Source organism: Mangifera indica, chromosome 2, assembly GCF_011075055.1.
Source record: "Mangifera indica cultivar Alphonso chromosome 2, CATAS_Mindica_2.1, whole genome shotgun sequence".
In the NCBI taxonomy this organism is placed as follows: domain Eukaryota; kingdom Viridiplantae; phylum Streptophyta; class Magnoliopsida; order Sapindales; family Anacardiaceae; genus Mangifera; species Mangifera indica.
Window position 1 is genome coordinate 2,077,783 of NC_058138.1, and position 21,790 is coordinate 2,099,572.

General features: G+C 32.8%; 2 protein-coding genes across 19 annotated transcripts in view; both read right to left on the reverse strand.

The window, feature by feature from the left end:
* Positions 1–12,922, reverse strand: part of LOC123209287 (disease resistance protein UNI-like) — a 40,244-nt gene extending 27,322 nt beyond the window's left edge. The window contains exons 1-18 of one of the 18 annotated variants that reach the window (XM_044627247.1): positions 9,550–12,922; positions 9,392–9,419; positions 9,123–9,248; positions 8,687–8,796; positions 8,463–8,533; positions 8,264–8,345; positions 5,409–5,479; positions 5,159–5,228; positions 4,954–5,063; positions 4,665–4,798; positions 4,451–4,548; positions 4,094–4,352; positions 3,201–3,309; positions 2,657–2,703; positions 2,453–2,524; positions 2,114–2,240; positions 1,834–1,903; positions 1,106–1,581 (exon numbers count right to left, since the gene is read on the reverse strand). In XM_044627247.1, the coding sequence (XP_044483182.1) occupies positions 9,190–9,248; positions 9,392–9,419; positions 9,550–12,822 (3,360 nt within the window). In that variant the 5' untranslated portion in view covers positions 12,823–12,922 and the 3' untranslated portion in view covers positions 1,106–1,581; positions 1,834–1,903; positions 2,114–2,240; ... (11 more) ...; positions 8,687–8,796; positions 9,123–9,189. Of the gene's footprint in view, positions 1–1,105; positions 1,582–1,833; positions 1,938–2,113; positions 2,241–2,448; positions 2,580–2,656; positions 2,726–3,200; positions 3,345–4,093; positions 4,368–4,450; positions 4,549–4,664; positions 4,799–4,953; positions 5,064–5,158; positions 5,229–5,408; positions 5,480–8,263; positions 8,346–8,462; positions 8,534–8,686; positions 8,797–9,122; positions 9,249–9,391; positions 9,420–9,549 lie in introns of those variants that run through there. The other 17 variants (XM_044627242.1, XM_044627251.1, XM_044627250.1 and 14 more) reach the window with 17 other exon arrangements.
* A 3,765-nt stretch (positions 12,923–16,687) lies between these two features.
* The window catches only part of LOC123201663 (probable disease resistance protein At1g61310), a 45,223-nt gene continuing 40,120 nt past the window's right edge, over positions 16,688–21,790 (reverse strand). The window contains exons 6-19 of the mRNA XM_044617254.1: positions 20,990–21,044; positions 20,428–20,865; positions 20,223–20,332; positions 19,930–20,067; positions 19,638–19,736; positions 18,661–19,539; positions 18,505–18,573; positions 18,338–18,426; positions 18,123–18,243; positions 17,831–17,939; positions 17,603–17,703; positions 17,391–17,503; positions 17,139–17,311; positions 16,688–17,042 (exon numbers count right to left, since the gene is read on the reverse strand). The gene's annotated coding sequence lies outside the window, so the exon portion shown is untranslated. The remainder of the gene's footprint in view (positions 17,043–17,138; positions 17,312–17,390; positions 17,504–17,602; positions 17,704–17,830; positions 17,940–18,122; positions 18,244–18,337; positions 18,427–18,504; positions 18,574–18,660; positions 19,540–19,637; positions 19,737–19,929; positions 20,068–20,222; positions 20,333–20,427; positions 20,866–20,989; positions 21,045–21,790) is intronic.

Genomic DNA, 21,790 nt, shown 5'->3' on the forward strand with positions numbered 1-21,790 from the left:
GAGTTGCCGAGCAGCAGCACTGGCTTCACTTGTCGACAAAGGCTTGAAGAGGATCCAAAACTATTTCAGGTTTCCAAATCCTGTCTATGCATTTGCCCCTGTTCTCTCCATAGTTGGTGCTTCATGTTTAACAGTCGTTGGCTTGCTCATCCTTTCCACACGTTGAAAAAATTCTCTCATCAAAGAGCAAAAAATGAAGTGAAAGCTCCTTTTCTTGTGCTCGTATATATTTTAGAAATTGTGTCATTTGATTCTAATATTTTCTGGCTGTTCTCTTGAATATAGAAGGAAAACTGTCGTCAATCAATGTTTTTAGACTGATAGTGGACCTTGACCCGATCTAGGGGCTGCTCTAAATCTTGATTGTTCAGTTAGTGATAGAATAAATAAAAATTATAATAATATTTAATTAAACAAAATTGTGGTCTAATGGTGTATTATGCATATTATTTATGCATATTATTTACAAATCACACGTAGTTTAAGTCTGAACAATCATAAAATTTTACGGAATGATGATTTGACTGAATGAACTCGACAATCAAACCATGACTTGATGTGGTTTGTCTTGTTCAACATGGTTTACTAGTCTAATGTTTAATCAAATTTTAAACATCGACTTGGACTAGATTATCATCAAATCCCAACCGAACTAGTTCGATCAATTGGTTTGGTTTGGGTTTTAAACAATGCCTCGAATGAAGCTTGCCTAAATTATAGGTGCAAGTATTTGTTTTAGTACTCTCTTATAAGGGTAGATTTAAGGTGAGTTAGTTCGAGCTCGATTGTCAACTTAGTGTAATCAAGTTCGTGCTTAAATTCAAGCATAAGAGATTTTACACTGTCAAGTTCAACTTTGAGGTGTATTTGACACATGATTGTAACTAAGAGATATGATAATGACTCTAATACAAAATTACACGATTTAAGAAGAATCATACCTTATAAGCTGGTTATTGATTGCATAAGAAAAAATCATATAAACCTCATACCAGAAACTCATACTTTCTGACGTGGGATCCAAATTTCATATCTTACATTTGGTCCATACTTGACACTTTAAATCATAACATGTTTCCACATAAATAATATTAGAAAGAACATCTAAGATAGAATAACATCACTGCATAAAAGCTCCCCATTTTCATGTACAGCAAACAAAATCCCTGGCATGTCATGCCATTTTGATCAAACTATGAAATCACCAGTTCATATGATACTCAGCTGCTATTCTACTTTTTTGAAAATCTGGTGTCATACTACTCTAAATCGCCTTTAAAGGAGATTATTCTTGAATGCAAGTATCATTTTTTTGCAACAGAAGCAAAAAGAATGCTAATATAGAACTGAAGAACATTTTGATAGCATATCTCACAAAGTCATTGTCATCTTCATTGGAGATGTTCCTTGAGGAAGATATAGCGGCTGCTGAAGGTAAGGCTTCTAGTACTACATCTGCCAGATCAGTGATGAAAGGAAGACATGCAGTTGAGGGCGGGTACATGTCCCCAGTTTTGAATGACGGATTCAAGAGCCTTCATGTCAATCTCTTCAAGTGTTTCGATGTGCTCACTCATAAAACTGCAATAGTAAATACTCCTTAGATAGCCATTTTAGCGCTTGTATCGACACACGAAATTGCTATTTTTGTAACTAGTCATTAGTCATATAACTGACTCAAACTGCTAGAAGACTCTTAACACCTTTCTGGGAGAACTTAACAACTGTAGGAATTAAACCTGATGATGAGGATAAATAAGACAGTGCTTATAATTCAAGGGAGACAAGAAAGATGGAAGCTAAAACTAAAGAAATTGGGTTTTAAAGTCAAACCTGGTATGCCAGAGTATGATCGTCACCAAATCCTTGGCTTTTCAACTTTCTGCACTCCTCCATCTGGTTTCTGTATGGAATACTAGCATCCTCAACATAATTGACTGGTACTAAAAAATTTCATTATCTTAAATTCGACATATAAAAGTCAAAGAAAAGTTGTAGAGACTAATCCCATCAAATGACCACAACCCAGGCAAGTCAAATTTTAATATATATGCCGATTTTGTGCTGCAAAAGAATCATATACAAGAAGAATATATCCAGAAATTAAACGCACCTCATCAAGCTTAGAGAACTTCTCTAACTCTTTCTTAATAAATTCAGCCATAGACTTCATGTATCCTTCTTGCTGATACTAGGACCGTATGATAGATACAGGCAGCCTTGATATATATGCATCTTCCCTGACATATCATTCTCACTCAGAAATTATTTATGATATAAAAATTTATTTACAACAGGCAAGCAATTAGAGAATATACAAAACAGAAGCATTCACTCCAGAACACAGATGCTTGACCCAGTTGTAGAGATAGAGAACTGTATCAATATCGGTATGACAAATTAAATAGGCATTACAGCTTTATCAGCAAGAGCAAGGGAATTCAGTACCTACATAAACAAGCACAAGTGCGTCCTCTGCTAAGTTTCTATCGGCGTGCAACCTTGCCAATCTGAAACTGCCCACCTGTTTGTGATATTGATAATGCATCTAATTAACATTGCAGTAAGGATTTTGATCGCTGCTATTTCCAGGAAAATTTTAATGAATCAAAATTCAACAGACTATAAATTGAAAAAAATATCTAAACCTCATCACCTTATCTGCTTTTCTTTTCCTGCTACAATTCCATGCTCTGCATTCCCCTGCATTTTTTGTTACCATTTTCTGATGTGAAACCAAAGAAACTATGTTGTGATTATGGTAAGGGGGCTCAAGACATTCAAAAAAGAAGAAAGTATTTTACATCCAAATATTGTTCAAATAGTATAAATATTTACAATTGAATTGAATTATTACATAAACATGCCAAACTCTTGCATTGGTAGGAAATGAACTTTAATCAATATAAAATTAATGTTAAATTTGATTCTAATGATAAAAATTTCATGAACAAGATGCAAACCAGTATGCATTGCAGAATCATGTCTCAGTTGATGTATTTCAGGTAATCCTCCTGCTCTTACTTCTACTACAATTAATTACACTTCAGATTTTATCAATCTCTAGATAATTAAATCAAAGTTCATTTGTTATAGAAAAGACGGCTCAACCTAACTAAACCCACCACATTGATGGAAAATGGGACACCTAGCAAACAACAGTAACAAAAGTTATGATAGGAGAGAAAAGCAGCACATACCACTGCCATGAGCACACTTCTTTGTCGAACTCAAGGTGTTAGGGCTGTGGAAAATGGAATTGATAGGGAGCCTAATGCCGTTGATTTTAACGGGAAGATCTTCCTTGGCCTTTTAGAAAAGTAAAGATAATTGTGAGGGTGTCTCTACAAAAAATATATATATATAAGGCAAAACTAGCATTTAGGTTGCAATATATTTAAAAAAACTATTAAAAAGAAAGCCCAGAGCCAGCCAGATATCCCCTTACTTTCAATAAAATTTAAAAAAAAAAACCCTTAGACTTGCAAAATTATCGTTAATTCCCTTGTAGAATTGCTTCCCTTCCTAAGAGCTATATCATATCAGCAAGAGTGTAGAAATTTCAGTACCTAGATTATGACAAGAATCTCCTTGCTAAATTGCCACTTGCGTTTTGATATTGATAATGCATTATCAATTACCAAAAAAAAAAAAAGATCATGCACAATCAAAAAAATATATAGTTGGTATTCTTTTCTTTTTAGGAAAAAATCAATGGAAATTATTGATGAACATGATTCACGCCTTTATAACGTATTGCAAAATAAGTCTCTTCTTCTTCTTCGAATTCAAAAACAAAGGAAAAATTGAAGATACAATCACAAGTATAAAAAAATTTTTAACTTACTATAAAATATAACTACTCAAACAAGAATAATAATTTGTTATTGAATTAGTGATATATGATTCATACCATTTAGTTGAACCTTGCTAATTCTCTTGAAAAACAAATTAGACTTCCAGACAGTTTATGACTAATTAAATAAACATATTTTAAGAAGACAATAGCAATTATTGTGTAAAAATTATTTTCAAAAACAATTTATTAAAAAAATAATAACGGTTTAAATTAAGAACTAATTAATTCACACACCTAAACAAATCTTTGTACAGTAGGGTTAAGGTTATGGATCCATTGTCCTCCTATCTTAATCAATGGATGTATCACAACATTGTTGAGCTTTGGTGTTAGTTGTTCTCCATAACCAAAGGTCTTCATTATCGGACATCTATAAATCTTAAGTGTATATAAAACTGGTACATATCCCCAGTTTTGAATGCCGCATTCAAGAGGCAACTCCCTGTACTCCATGTCAATCTTTTCAAATGTTTTTATGTGCTTACTCACAAAGCTGCAATTGTAAATACTGTAATTAATTTAACTTTGCAGATAGCCATTTTAGTGCTCATATCGACTACGAAATTACTATTTTTGTAACTATTCAAGTACCTGACTGGAAATACAAGAAGACTCTTAACACCTTTCTAGTCGAGCTCAATGAGAACTTCAACATTGTCGAGCTTCAACCATTGGTGTAAGCGCCCAACCTAATGATGGAAAAAAATATAAGAGATCAAGAAAGTCCATAACCAACAGTTGCGACAGTACACACAGACAAGAAAGATAAATCTAAAACTTATGAAACTGGGTTTTACTGTCAAACCTAGCATGTCAAAGTATGATTTTTGCCAAATCCCCAGCTTTTCAAGTTCTGCACTCCTCCATCTGGTCTTATGGATCACTAGCATTCTCCACATAGCTGACTGGTGCTTCATGGGCACTAAAGAATTTCATTACCTATAGTTCCACATATAAAAGTCAAAGAAAAGTTGTAGAGATTAATCCCATCAGATATCCACAACCCAGGCAAGTCAAATTTTAATATATATACTGAAATTTGTGCTGCAAAAGAATCATATACAGGAAGAGTATTTCCAGAAATTTAAATGCACCTCATCAGGCTTAGGGAATTTCTCCAGCGCTTTCTGAATCATGTCATCCAATTGTTGATACCAGGGCCCATATGATAGAAACAGGCAGCCTTGATATATATGCATCTTACCTGGCATATTATTCTCACTCAGAAATGGTTTATGATATAAAAATTAATTTACCACAGGCAAGCAATTAGAGAATATACTAAAACAGAAGCAGCACCTAAATATTCTCTCCAGCAGACAGATTCTTGACCCAGTAGTAGAAATAGAGACTGTGGATAAATCCTCTTCTGAAACAAAGTGAGTTTCATCTAATTTAAGCTAGGAACACCATCTTCTCTTTTGATGCAAACATCCACCTTTTATTCTTTCTTGTTCATGACTATTTCTTCTATATTTTATCATCAAGTCATTTGAGCTAACAAGTAATGTAATAATGAGAATACATTGATGGCAATTTGTTAACATACCTGTTTTCAGGCTTGTTTTCCCCTAAATTTTGCATTACAAATTTCGACCAAATGAATGTTTTCTTTATACTCTATGTTCAAAAACAATAGAATTGTATCAGTATGACAAATGAAATTGGCATTAGAGCTATATCAGCAAGAGTGAGGGAATTCAGTGCCTTAATTAAACGAGCGTATGACAAGTGTCTCTTCTGCTAAGTTTCCAGCAGCATGCAACCTTGCCACACTGAAATTGCCCACCTGTTTGTGATATTGATAATTCATAATCATCAATATTGAAGTAAGGATTTTATTCCTTGCTATTTCTAGGAAAAATTTAATGAATAAAAATTCAACAGTATAAATTGCAAATGATATCTAAAACCTCTTCAGCTTGTCTGCTTTTCCTTTTCTGCTACAATTCCATGCCCTGTACTGCCCTGCATTTTCTGTTACAATTTTCTCATGTGAATCTAAACAAACTATTTTGTTGTGGTATCAAGCCATTGAAGAAAGAAAAAAGCATTTTACACCTAAATATTGTACAAATAGTATAAATATTTGCAATTCAATTGAATTCATACAAACCATTGCCATGAGTGCACTTCTTTGTCGAACTCAAAGTGTTAAGGTTGCAGCAGATGGTATCGACAGGAGGCCTAACGCCTTTGATTTTAACAGGAAGATCTTCCTTGGCCTTTAAGAAAAGTAAAGATAATTGTGTGGGTGTCTTTGCAAAAATAAATATAAGGTAAAACTATCATTTAGGTTGCAATATATTTTAAAAAATATTAAAAAGATAACCCAGAGCCAGCCAGATGTCCCCTTACTTTCAATAAAATTTTTAAAAAAAGACCCTCATACTTGTAAAATTAACGTTAAGTCCATTGCAGACTTGCTTTCCATCCTAAGAGCTATATCATATCAGCAAGAGTGTAGAAATTTCACTACCTAGATTGTGACAATAGTCTCCTTGCTAAATTGCCAACTGTGTTTTGACATTGACAATGCATAATAAGTTAACCAAAAAAAAAAAGATAATGCACCATCAAAAATATATAGTTGGTATTCCTTTTTCTTTTTGGAAAAAATCAATGGAAATTATTGATGAACATGATTCACACATTTATAACGCATTTCAAAATAAGTCTCTTCTTCTTCTTCTTCGAATTCAAAAATAAAAGAAAAATTATTTAGTGATAAAAGATTCATACCATTTAGTTGAACCTCCCTAATTCTCCTGAAAAACAAATCAGACTTTTAGACAGTTTATAACTAACTAAATAAACATATTTTAAGAAGAAAGTAGCTATTGTCGCGTAAAAATTATTTTCAAACACAATTTATTAAACAAATGATAATTGTTTACAATCAACAACTAATTAATTCACATACCTGAACGAATCTTTATACTGTAGGGTCCAGGTTATGCATTCATTGTCCTCCTATCTTAATCAATGGATGTATCATAACACTGATTAAGATAGGAGGACATCCATAATCAAAGGTCTTCATTATCAGACATTCATAAATCTTAAGTGTATATAAAACTGGTACACTTCCCCAGTTTTGAAGTGCATTTAAGAGGCAATTCTCTGTGCTCCATGTCAATCTTTTCAAGACTATGTGCTTACTCATAAAGCTGCAATTGTAAATACTATAATCAATTTAACCTTGTGGATATCCATTTTGGCAGAGCTACAAGGAGCTCTTAACACCTTTCTGGCAGAGCTCAATGAAAACTTCATCATTGTCGGGCTTCAATCATTGTACAGGCCCTACTGGACTAACAAAACAAAAAAAGGGAACGAAATGAATATTCCAAGGAATTAACCAACAAAACATTATAGTGCCCAACCTAATGGTGGAAAAAAATATTAGAGATCAAGAAAGTCAATAAACAACAGTTGCGACAGTACTCGTAATTACGGGCAGGCAAGGAAGATGAATCTAAAACTTATGAAACTGGGTTTTACTGTCAAACCTGGCTTGTTAGAGTGTCATTGTTGCTGAATCCACAGCTTTTCAAGTTCTGCACTCCTCTGTCTGGTCTTTTTATGGATCACTAGCATTCTCAACATAACTGACTGGTACTCCATGGGCACTAAAGAATTTCATTACCTGCAGTTCCACATATAAAAGTCAAATTTTAACATATATATATATATATATATATAAATACACACACACATACATATACTGATTTTTGTGCTGCAAAAGAATCATATACAGGAAGAGTATTTCCAGAAATTTAAATGCACCTCATCAGCCTTAGGTAATTTCTCCAACGCTTTCTGAATCACGTCATCCAATTGTTGATACTAGGGCCCAAATGATAGAAACAGGCAGCCTTGATATATATGCATCCTACCTGGCATATGATTCTCACTCAGAAATGGTTTATGATATAAAAATTAATTTACTACAGGCAAGCAATCAAAGAATGTACTAAAACAGAAGCAGCACCTAATATATTCTCTCCAGCAGACAGATTCTTAACCCAGTTGTAGAAATAGAGAACTGTGGGTAAATCCTCTTCTGAAACAAAGTGAGTTTGATCTTATTTAAGCTAGGAACACCATCCTCTCTGTTGATGCAAACATCCGCCTTTCCTCCTTTCTTGTTCATGATTATTTCTTCTATATTGGATCATTAAGTCATTTGAGCTTACAAGTAATGTAATAATGAGAATACATTGATGGCAATTTGTTAACAAACCTGTTTTCAAGCTTGTTTTCCCCTAAATTTTGCATCACAAATTTCAACCAAATAAATCCTTTGTTAATAATCGATGCTCAAAAAGAAAAGAATTGTAGCAGTATGACAAATTAAATTGGCATTAGAGCTGTATCAGCAAGAGTGAGAGAGTTCAGTACCTTAATTAAACGAGCATATGACAAGTGTCTCATCTGCAAAGTTTCCATCAGCATGCAACCTTGCCACACTGAAATTGCCCACCTGTTTGTGATATTGATAATGCATAATCATTAATATTGAAGTAAGGATTTTATTCCTTGCTATTTCTAGGAAAAATTTAATGAATAAAAATACAACAGTATAAATTACAAATGATACCTAAAACCTCTTCAGCTTGTCTGCTTTTCCTTTTCTGCTACAATTCCATGCCCTGTACTCCCCTGCATTTTCTGTTACAATTTTCACATGTGAATCTAAACAAACTATTTTGTTGTGGTATCAAGCCATTGAAGAAAGAAACAGAACCCATAAGCCTACAGTATAGTTTGTAAAAGAAAACAGAGAATCTACGGTATTATAAAAGAAAAAAGTGCACCACATACCACTGCCATGAGCACACTTCTTTGTCGAACTCAAAGCCTTTAGGGTTGCGGCAGATGGTATCGACGGGAAGCCTAAGGCCGTTGATTTTAACAGGAAGATCTTCCTTCGCCTTTAAGTAAAAAGTAAAGGTGATTGTAGGGATCAGTTCGTGAAAAAATAAAGGTAAAACTACCATTTCGGTTACAACAAATTTATAATATTAAAAAAATCCCAGATCCGGCCACGTGCACCCTCACTTTGAATAAAATTATCAAAAGCCCTCTATACTTGTAAAATTATCGTTAATTTCCCCTGTAGAATTGCTTCCCTTTTTTTCTTTTTTTTTTTTAATTAAGTAATTAATTAAAAATTTTCACAAGAGTGACAGAGGTTGAACTCAGGACTTTCCTTCTCTTTTATCACTAAGTAGGCCTTAGAGTGAGGGAATTTCAGTACCTTGATTAAACGAGCTTATGAAACATGTCTCGCTACTAGCTTTCCATCAATCTTGTCATTGTCTCAGTTAGGTGTTCACTTTTTCTTCTTCTTCTTCTTTTTCTTCTTCTTCTTCTTCTTCTTCTTCTATATTTCAAACAACAGAGACATAATAGAAGCAGTGTTTTTAAGAATTCAAAATTCGAAGATGTAATTATAAATATAAAATCTTTAAATTACTCAAACAAGAATAATAATTTGTTGTTGAATTAGTGATACATGATTCATACCATTTAGTTGTTCCCTTGCGATTTTCTCCTGCAAAACCAATCACAATTTTTAGATTATTAATATCATACTGCTAACTAAACATATTTTAAGAAGACAATACAATTTATTCAAAAATATTTACAATTGTTTACACTCAACAATTATCTAATTCACATACTTGTTCTTCTATGAATAATTGCTCAACTGTGGAGTTTAGGTTACCCAACCATCGTGCTCTGGTAGAACTCATCATAACTTTGTTGAACTTTGGTGTCAGTTGTTTTCCATAACCAAAAATCTTCATATTTGGACATTTTATTATCATAAGTTCCTCCAAAACAGGAAATTCAATAGAATATGAGCTTGAGCTAAAACAACCAATGTTACTTAGCTGTACAAGCTTCAATTCGGACAAACTAGGAAAGACAATCTTCTTTGCTAATGATGATGATACTTCCTCATTTGTGACTATTTCTTCCAATGCTGAGCAATCATATATTTTAAGTTTCCAGAGCTTCACAAGGCTTTTGACTATGGAGGGGGTGAAGAGGCTTTTTAATTTATTGCAACTAAAAATATATATAGAAGTTAAGTTTCCCAAACTTGGGGAGGTTGTGGTGAGATCTTTCCTTGGTGGTATTATTTCCTCTTCTTCTCTCATTATGAAAATCTCCTCTAAATTGTCACAACTACATATCTCCATTTCTTCCAAACAAATGAGACTCTGCAACAAATCTTGTGAAAATATCTTAACTAACTTTGGGCACATCCATAATTTTATTCTCTTCAAGTTGCAAAGGTTTATGTATTGAGTTTCACCTTTCCATATATGTGTCATGTTTGGCAGATATTTCAAATGTAGTTCCTTTAATGACGAAAGCAACTTTGTTTTTCCATATGTCACCTTAAGCACTTCACAATCAAATACATATACCATTGATTTACACCAGCCTACTTCTAAATATTCCGTTTGTTCAATTACCAAATTCTTTAGGCAATTAATCAATCCTGAAATCATAACCTTATCATCATTTGACATCAACAATTTTCTTGAATATTCTTTTGAACCAATCATGAAGTTGACCTTTTCAAAACGTCCTACACCACCTATTATTATTGCAAAGTTTGATAAGTTTTTGAACGGCACATCATTATCAATTAAGAAATTCAAGTTTGGGATAATAATTTTCAAGCTAGTCAATCTAGACAAAGATTGTAACTCAGCAAGCTTTGCATTGTTTCTCAAACCCCCCTCATCTCCTTCAGAATCCCAATGCTCAAAACTTCTTAAAACATACAACTCCTCCAATTTACACAGAGAAGATATGACACCATGTGCTATTCGTGCAAGCTCTTCACAACCGTTCAAATCTAATAACCTCAAATGAATTAATTGATTGAAAGATATTGGGATCTCCCTAACATTAGAATCATTAAGGCTAAAAATTTCTAGTTTACTTAGTTGCCCGATAATAGATAGGTCGCCTAACTCGCAACCATTAAGATACAATGTTCTAAGATTTGCCAGCAAAGAAAGTGACTCTGGCAGTGGCAATAATTGTGTTTTACTCAAGTCTAAAACTCTAAGATCTTTCATGCCTTGAAAAAAATTGTTAGGGAAAACCATTTTAGAATTTCCCTGCAACAGTAAAGATTGTAACTTTGGGCATTCCATCATATCTGACACTTCTTTAATATCATTTGACATTAATGAGATACATGTGAGATCTTCATATGTATCTCTGTTTGGCCACTTTTTTAGACCAGTGCCAGCTTTGACCAAGAATATTTGATTGTACTTAGGTGCTATTATATGTGCAACATCACGTACAACATCATGCAATTTTACATACTCTTCCATATTGTACCGATGTTTTCCATAAATCAAGAGAAAAGAAGAGGTCAACGTACTTACAATAGCGTGAACTCTGTGCCTAACATCCTTCATTGTCTCAACATTTTTGAACCACCTCAAAGCCACTCCATATGTAACTAAAACTTCAATTGGGATTTCAAAATCCTCTGAAAACACGCTACAAAAGAAGAACAATGATTTTGCATCATCGCTTTCTAGATATTTGATGCTCAACTCTAAAGATGAAATCACATTTCTTTGCATCCCTGGGATATCTGTATAAGCAGACATTTTTAGTTGTCGTGCTACATCTTTCCACACATGCTCATTTTTGTTCTTTAATGTCTTTGCTATTGTCACAATTGCAAGTGGCAAGCCATTACATTCAGCAACTACATCTTTTGCGATTGAGCTTCTGATAGAATTTTCAACATCCATTCCAACGTGCTCCTTGAATAGCTCCCACGATTCCTGTTCTGATAAAGTTTTGACTATATATGTTTTGTCACAATCCATTTCATCGCACACATTTTCACTTCGAGAGGTAAGCACAATCTTACAACCTCCGTGATCCTTCCCAAAAGGAATACCAATCTCGGCCAATTCAATTTCTCCCCAAACATCATCCAATATCATGAGAATTCGTTTCTCCTGCTTAATTCTCTGCCACAAGGAACTTGCTCGTGCTGATTCAGGAATATCCGACAATGATTTCAGATCTAGCTTGTAAGCAATTGCTTTTTGAATTTCCATGATATTTGGGGTTTGAGACACAACTACAAAAACTACTGAATCATACAACTTCTCTTCCTCGGCTTGTTTGCCAACTTGTTTCACCAGAGTGGTTTTACCCACACCCCCCATCCCACAAATTCCAATTATGCTGACCTTGTCATCTTTCAAGGCCTCCATAATTTCATTCTTGATTGATTCTCTGGATTCAAAAATTCCAGAAAATCCAACAGTTGGAACGATAATGCTTGAAGGGGGAAGAGCAGGCTGAGATATAGCTTGAAATGTTCCACCTTCTTGGAGCTGAGTGATCACCGTTATCTTCTGCTTTGCCACGTTGCTGAACCGGTAACGTGATCGGACATTAATGCACCACCCTTTGAAGCACATCTTGTTCACGTTGCCTTCATCTTCAAAAAACTTTTCTGCTTCTGCAGAGACATCATCAACTTTAGATATCCAGGTTTGGACATCAGGTAAGATAATTTCTCTGTTTCTTTCAGCAGCATGAATTCTCAATTGCATGCTGTCTCTGGTACCCTTGAGTTGCTGAGCTTGATTTCGTAATGCTTCGATGTTGTCATTGTAGTTAAGCAGGTAGCCAATCTGACGGCCTGCTGCTTTGAACAAGCGGCTGAAAATAATTTCAGAAATTGAACTAACACATGAAGTAACAATTTCCATGATGTATATTTTGAGTGTTTTTTGTTGTCGGGAGATCGAGGATGAATAATGATCGATAGAAGGTAGGAAAGAGAAGAGAATGGCACGAAATTCATCTCTTATAATACTTCTATCCTTTGCCTTTTGTGGTAGAAGTGATTCCCCACCACAATCAGAAAAAAAAAAAAAAAACTGTCTCATTACAACAATTTGGTAATGGAAACCAGCTCAGGTTTTGCACAAGTATTATTATATTAAGCATGAATTATTAATTAATTAATAACAAAGTTTAGCTTTTGCAAGAGCACTTAATAAAGCTAATGCTACTTTGCCTAGTTTAATCTTCATTTTCCACTACTTTGAATTATAAAATAATTAATTATCTAATTGAATCCAGCTGAGGTTTATTTGAACAAATTATCGACACGTTGAAAATTATTATCAAATAAAGATTTGAATTAAACTCAGATTAAACTATCAAATTGAAATTTTAATTTGAATTTTATTCAAATCAAATTTAACACAAAACTTGAGTTGAATTAGTTTGGTATGAATCCACCAGTAAAACCGATATGAAGCTTTAGGTTAAAATGAAACGTTTTGACTTATTTGTGATATATCATTTCAAACGTTGGTTATGCTATGAACTGATGGAATAGACTTGAAATGTTTAAAGATAAGGAAAAGATTAAAATAATAATAATTTAAGAAAAAAAGGTTAAAAATTATAATATTTAAAACAATTAAGCTATCACGAAAAAATATTATTTTATATGATAATAAACAAAATGAAATTCTTGTAATAATTGGTTAAGATAATTCAAATCCAATTAGGTACCATAGTTAAACTAGAAAAAACCACAGGCTACCCAACTTTCGAGTTGGATTGAACCAAATTATACAAGTGCAAATGAGTTAATCAGTAATGAAATAGCGAAATTAAAAAAAAAACAGGGAAAAGAGATTGCAATGGAGACTCACAGCATGAAGATGAAGATGGATGAACAAGCAAAATTAAAAAAAGGTGAGAAAAAGAGATTGCAGTGGAGACTCATCACATGAAGATGAAGATAGATGAAAGTAAAATTTAGTCTCCAAAATCTAAAAAGTAAAAAAGGTTAAAGAACTCATTCAAAATCCTTCAACACCAAATTTCCTATTGTACTTCAATTTTTTTTTTTTTCATATTTTCAAATGAGAAGATTGAAGAGTTCAATCTTTACAGTAGTAGTAGTGTGCATAGACTACGAAATTGATTATTATTAGATTTTGAGTTTAATCAAATTCGAATATTAATTGATTTAATTTTAATTTGAATCCACAACCGATAGTTTGAAATTGAGTTTGTTTGAAAATATTTTGTTAAAGATTATCAATATAACAAATAATATTATTAATGAAATAAATAATATCAACAACTGATTAATAATATTGTTGACGTAATAAAAAATATTATCAAATAGAATTTTAAACTATACTCAAAATAAATTATCTAATTGAATTTTTGTTTTCTTGGATAATATATCAAATTGAAATTATAATTTGAATTCAACCTAGAATCAAACCATACAATTAGTAAAGTTGAGGTATTTTTTGGGTAAATTGAAGTTGAGTTAAATTTTTTTTAATGAAAAAGAACAAGACTAAAATGATAATAATTTGAAAAATAAAGTACCAAAGAAATATTTGAAATAATTGGACTAATGTAAGTCTTTCTCCTACAGTAACTTCCGTTTTGTCAAAGTCCATTTGACCTAAAAACGTAGAGTAGCAGACCTTACTTTTTAGCTGGAAACCACTAACACAACATGTAATCATGCCTTCTGACTTTAAATTTTGTGGAGGAGACCCACCAAGTGAAAGAGGGGTAGGAGTGAAAGTGTATTCAGTCTCCTGACTTTGAAAAAGAAAAATAAAAATAATTTAAGAATTCATTCAAAATCCTTCATTTAACTCCTCAACAATAAAAAAAGATTTCTTTCACATTTTAAATTACGATATTTTCATTTTTATCATTAGAAGAGTATAGCCACTATCATGTGGTTGCTTTTTGGAAGACGTAAATAAGTTAATGAGGTATGAAATAAGAAAAAGCAGGTAAGAGAGATTAAAGTGGAGGTCCACCTTACGAAGATGAAGATGAATTAGAGTAAAATTTAGCCTTTAAATATGTATATTCGAATGTATGGGAGCCAAAAATCAAGCTATGAGCAAAGGTATTTTTAGTGGTATTAAAATGGGTGAACGAGAATTATGAGTATATAAACAAATCTTTTTTATGAGTGACTTTTGAATGGTTGATATCTGGAGACTGGAAGATACTAAAGATAAAGAGAGATTACAGTGGAAACCCACTATGTGAAGGTGAAGATAAAGATGGATGGGAGTTAAATTTCATGTGGTTGTTCTTGGAAGATGCCTCTGTTTTTGGTAGATTAATTATCTACCAGCCACAACTTGATTCTTGATTTTCCACTGCAAATAAAAAAGGTGAGTGGTCATTTTCTAATGTCAAATCAATTAAATTTTGTGAAACTTTCATTTCATATTGTAAATGAATTGAGATGATGATCCATCATTTAGAGTAAACTTAGAAAAATCAATCAATACAAATTCATTGTAAATATAATTTTTTATTTTATTTTTTTAATTTTTGTAGATTGCATCATGATGGATCATAAGTCTTTCTTATCAGGCCTCAACCTGATTTGTAAATTCACGGATTGTGTCAAAAATTTGTTGCAACAATCTGTTATAGTAGAAGTCCTCCTAAACTACAAAATTGATTAGAATTAGATTCAAATTAAGTTTTGTTTGAATATGTATTGATTCAAACTTCTAGAAAATACTAATTAATTAATTAATAGATTTTATAATGTAATCACAAAAAGAGATGCATGCCATGTTTTTTTGCCAAGAGTTTTCGATTCTTGTTTTGAAAATAATTTAACAAACAGTGTGTGGAATTGTAATTTGTTGTTGACCAGGTATGCAAGGAAGACATTGATTTTATTGGGTATTAATTTAAAGAGTACAGTCAATGTGATTCGACAGCTTCTTAGAAGATGTAAATGAGTTTACGAGGTATGAAATCAGAAAAGGCAAGAAAAATTTTAAACCTATGCGATATATTGAATTAGTGTTATGTGAAGATGAAGATGGGTGAGACTCAAAATTTCTCTCCAAAATCTAATTTAATTTAAAAATTTTAAATCCATGCCACATATTGCAGATCAAATTGAATTACATTTTATTAATATAAATATAATTTTGACAGTGACTTCTCTCCAATAATCCTAATAATTGATAACTTTCCCAACAATAGAATGTGAAACCAGAAAAAGCAGGAATAAAGTTCAACTACTCCACTTTGAATTGTAAAAATAATTAATTAATGAGGGCTCTTTTTTCTTACTTCAATAAATTATAATTCTGTCCACATGGTAAGTTTCCACAATCAATCAATTAAAGTTAAATAAATTGAATTCGGTGGAACTTTCTTCTATAGATGAATGAATTGAGTTTACACCGAATCATTCACACTAAACTTATAAACAATTGATTCTTGTTCACTGTTAGTATTTGATTATTATTTATGCTTTATAAAGAAAGTAGTTGGTATATTGTTTTCAAAGTTTGATTAGTTGTTGAGATTAGGTTAAGTTGCAATTCCAACACGATACAATACAAAAAAAATCATGTTATGACATATTCTCATGTGATTGTGATTCATGGTTTTGAATTCAAGAAAATGACATTCAATTGCATAATGATATATTATTATTGGTGTCCAAATTTACTCATTACAAGTACACATGGTTTTATTGAAACTTTTTTGATGTCAAAATATACTAATCAAAAGTAGTTTAGGTTTGCATGGGTATAAATATAATTATTATTAACAGGCCAGTTGATTGTCTTCCACTCAAGGTTTGATAAAATGACAATTCTTTACCCTTTAAGTTTGAAATAATTAGTTTTCACCCATTTAAACATTAACCATTTTAAATAGGTGAATTTTCAAAAGAAAAATCTGTGGTAATTGCGAAGGGATTAGGCCAACACCTAATAATAAACATTAACCATTTATAGCATTAGATCTAATAGTACTTTCACAGTTACAATTTTCTCTCAAGACAGTGTTAGATCTAATAGTAAAATATTTTCTTGACAGGCATCACTAACAGGATCCAATACTATAAAATGATTTCATGAATATGTGATCATTGTCAGAGTATGATCATTGTCAACTCCTTGGCCTTTAAGGTTCCATAGGAACTAAAGCATATCATGACCACTAAGGACTTGAGAATTTCTCCAACTCTTTCTGAATCAAGTCAGCCACAGGCTTGATGTAACCTTCTCGTTGACAACAGAACCATATGATAGAAACAGAAATCCTTGATAGGTATGCATCTTCCCTGACATATTATTCTTACTCAGAAATGGTTTTATGATATACAAATTGATATACTACAGGCAAGAAATTAGAGAATATACTAAAACGGATGCAACACCTAGATATTCTCTTCAGAACACAGAGGCTTGACGCAGTTGTAGAGATAGAGGACTGTGGATAAAAACTTCTGCTGAAACAAAGTTAAGTTTCATATTGTTTAAGCTAGGAACACAATCTTCTCTGTTGATGCAAGCAGCAGCCTTTTCTCCTTTCTCATTCATGTTATTTGTTCTATATTCAAGCATTTAAGTCATAAGAGCTTACAAATGATGTAATAATGGGAAAATATTAATAGCAATTTGTTACATACCTGTTTGTTGAGGGCAGGTACATGTCCCCACTTTTGAATGCTGGATTCAAGAGCTAACTCCCCGTACTCCTTGCAAATCTCTCTTAAATGTTTCTATGCGTTCACTCACAAAGCTACAAGTGTAAATACTGCAATAAATTTAACTCTGTCTATTGCCATTTTAGTGCTCATATCAACACACAAAATTGCTAATTTGGTAACTAATCAGGTACCTGATTGGAAATGCAAGAAGACTTATAAAAACTTTTTGGCCAAGCTCAACAAGAACTTCATCAGTGTAGGAATTAACCAACCAAACATTATAGTGCCCAACCTAATGAAGAGGAAAAAAAATATGTCATCTAGAAAGTCGGTAGACAACAATTGCGATAATGCTCATAATTAAGGATAGACAAGAAAGATGGAAGCTAAAACTTATGATACTGGGTTTACAGTTAGACCTGGCATGCCAAAGTATGATTGTTGTCAAATCCTCAGACTTTCAAGTTCTGCACGTCTCCATCTGGTCTTTCTACAGATCATCAGCGTTCTCAACATAAGTAAATGATACTACATGGGAAGTAAAGAATTACATTAGCTGTAGTTCCACATATAGATGCAAAAGAAAAAGTTGTAGAGAGCTAATCCCATCAAATGACCACAACCCCGGCAAGTCAAATTTTAATATATTTACTGATTTTGTGCTGCAAAAGAATCATAAACAAGAAAAGTATATCTGTAAATTAAATGCACCTCCTCAGGCTTAGAGAATTCTCCAACTCTTTCTGAATCATGTCAGCCATAGACTTGATGTAACCTCTAGTGGATACCAGGACTGTATGATAGAAACAGCCTTGATATATATGCATATTCCCTGACATATTATTCTCACTCAGAAATGGTTTATGATATACAAATTGATTTACTACAGACAAGAAATTACAGAATATACTCTTCAACAGCAGCACCTAGACATTCTCTTCAGAACACAGATGCTTGACCCAATTGTTGATGCAAGCAGCAGCCGTTTCTCCTTTCTCATTCATGATTCTTTCTTCTATATTCAAGCATTCAGTCATTTTAGCTTACATATAATGTAATAATGGGAAAACATTCATAGAAATCTGTTACATACCTGTTTCCAAACTTGTTTTCACCTCAGTTTTCCATACAAATTTTCAACTACATGTATGCCTTCTTCATGCTATGCTCAAAAACAATATAATTGTATCAGTATGAGAAATTAATTATGCATTGGAGTTATAACAGCAAGAGTGGAGGAATGCAGAACCAAAATTATATCAGCATATGACATGTGTCTGCTTTGCTAAGCGTCCATCAGCATGCCCATTGCCACACCGAAAATGCCCACCTGTTTGTGATATTGATAATGCATAATCATTAATGTTGCAATAAGGATTTTATTCGATGATATTTCTAGGAAAAAAATTAATGAATCAAAATTCAACAGACTATAAATTGCAAATGATATCTAAAAACTCTTCATCTTGTCCGCTTTTCTGTTTCCGCTACAATTCCATGCTCTGTATTTCCCTGCATTTCCTGTTACCATTTTTCTGATGTGAATCTAAACAGACTATGTTGTGATTATGGTAAGGGGGCATCAAGCCAGTGAAGAAAGAAGAAAGTATTTTACATCTAAAAATTGTTCAAATAGTATAAATATTTACAATTGAATTGAATTCTTACATAAACATGCCAAGCTCTTGCATTGCTAGGAAATGAACTTTAATCAATATAAAATTAATGTTAAATTTGATTCTAATTATAAAAATTTGAACAAGATTCAAACCAGTATGCATAGCAGAATCATGTCTCAGTTGATGTATTTCAGGTGATCCTTCTGCTCTTACTTCTACTACAATTAATTACGCTTCAGATTTTGTCCATCTCTAGATAGTTAAATCAAAGTTCATTTGTTATAGAAAAGACGGCCCAACCTAACTAAACCCACCACATTGATGGAAAATGAGCAAACTAACAAAAAAACATTAACTAAAGTTGTGATAGAAGAGAAAAGCAGCACATACCACTGCCATGAGGACACTTCCTTGTCAAACTCAAAGTGTTAGGGTTGCAGCAGATGGTATCGACAGGAAGCCTAAAAAAATATGTAGTTGGTATTCTTTTTATGTGCTTACTCACAAAGCTGCAATTGTAAATACTATAATTAATTTAATTTTGTAGATAGCCATTTTAGTGCCAATATCAACTACAAAATTACCGTTTTTGTAATTAGTCAAGCACCTGACTGGTACTACAAGAAGACTCTTAACACCCTTCTAGCCGAGCTCAACGAGAACTTCATCATTGTCAGGCTTCCACCATTGCACAGGCACTACTCGACTAACAAAGCCAAAGAAGGGGAAAGAAATGAATATTCCAGGGAATTAACCAACAAAACATTCCCAACCTAATGGTAGGAAAAAATATTAGAGCTCAAAAAAATCAATAAACAACAGTTGTGACAGTACCCATCATTACGGGCAGACAAGAAAGATATATCTAAAACTTATGAAATTGGGTTTTACTGTCCAACCTGACAAATCAGAGTATGATTGTTGCCAAATCCACAGCTTTTCAAGTTCTGCACTCCTCCATCTGGTCTTCTTTACGGATCACTAGTATTCTCAACATAACTGACTAGTACTCCATAGGCACTAAAGAATTTCATTACCTGTAGTTCCACATATAAAAGTCAAAGAAAAGTTGTAGAGACTAATCCCATCAAATCACCACAACCAAGGCAAGTCATATTTTAGTATATATACTGATTTTTGTGCTGCAAAAGAATCATATAAAGAAAGAGTATTTCAAGAAATTTAAATGCACCTCATCAGGCTTAGGGAAATTCTCCAACGCTTTCTGAATCACGTCATCCAATTGTTGATACTAGGGCCTGTATGATAGAAACAGGCAGCCTTGATATTTATGCATCTTGCCTGGCATATTATTCTCACTCAGAAATGGTTTATGATATAAAAAATAATTTACCACAGGCAAGCAATGAGAGAATATACTAAAACAGAAGCAGCACCTAAATATTCTCTCCAGCAGACAGATTCTTGACCTAGTAGTAGAAATAGAGAACTGTGGATAAATCCTCTTCTGAAACAAAGTAAGTTTCATCTTATTTAAGCTAGGAACACCATCTTCTCTGTTGATGCAAACATCCGCCTTTTCTCCTTTCTTGTTCATGATTATTTCCTTTATATTTGATCACTAAGTCATTTGAGCTTACACGTAATGTAATAATGAGAATACATTGATGGCAATTTGTTAACATACCTGTTTTCAAGCTTATTTTCCCCTAAATTTTGCATCACAAATTTCAACCAAATGAATGTTTTCTTAATACTCTATGTTCAAAAAGAAAAGAACTGTATCAGTATGACAAATTAATTTGGCATATGACAAGTATCTCATCTGCTAAGTTGCCATCAGCGTGCAACCTTGCCACACTGAAATTGCCCACCTGTTTGTGATATTGATAATGCATAATCATTAATATTGAAGTAAGGATTTTATTCCTTGCTATTTCTAGGAAAAGTTTAAGGAATTAAAATTCAACAGTATAAATTGCAAATGATATCGAAAACCTCTTCAGCTTGTCTGCTTTTCCTTTTCTGCTACAATTCCTTGCCCTGTACTCCCCTGCATTTTCAGTTACAATTTTCTGATGTGAATCTAAACAAACTATTTTGCTGGGATTATGGTAAGGGGGAATCAAGCCACTGAAGAAAGAAAAAAGTATTTTACATCTAAATATTGTACAAATAGTATAAATATTTACAATTCAATTGAATTCATATATAAGCATCCCAAGATCTTGCATTGCTAGGAAATGAACATTAAAAACAATTCTCACTTCGATTTATTAGACATTAGATCGCCTCTTTGAAGTTCATTAATCAATATTAAGTTAATGTTTAATTTCATTGTGTTCATAAAAAATTGATGAACCTGATTCACACCAGTATACATTGCAGAATGAAGTCTCAGTTGATGTATTTTCAGGTAATTTTCACTGCTTTTTCTTCTCCTTCTTCTCATTGTTATTCAAACAAAAGAGAAACATCTAATGGGAGCTGTTTCAAATTTTGAACACATAAATGCCACCATAATAAGAACATAACTCAAGCCCTGCATAACAAGGACCCATGCCATTGAAGCCCAAAGTTGCTGAACATATAGGCAAGTAATTTGAAAATTGATTTTACTGTTTTTGAACTCTTTTTTCACTTTGTTTTTTTCTGACAAGATAAAAAAATCCAATCAAATCAATTAATTACACTTCAGATTTTGTCCATCTTCAACTAATTAAATCAAAGTTCATTTCTAATAGAAAAGTCAGCTCAATCTAACTAAATCCACCGCATTCATAGAAAATGAGCAAATTA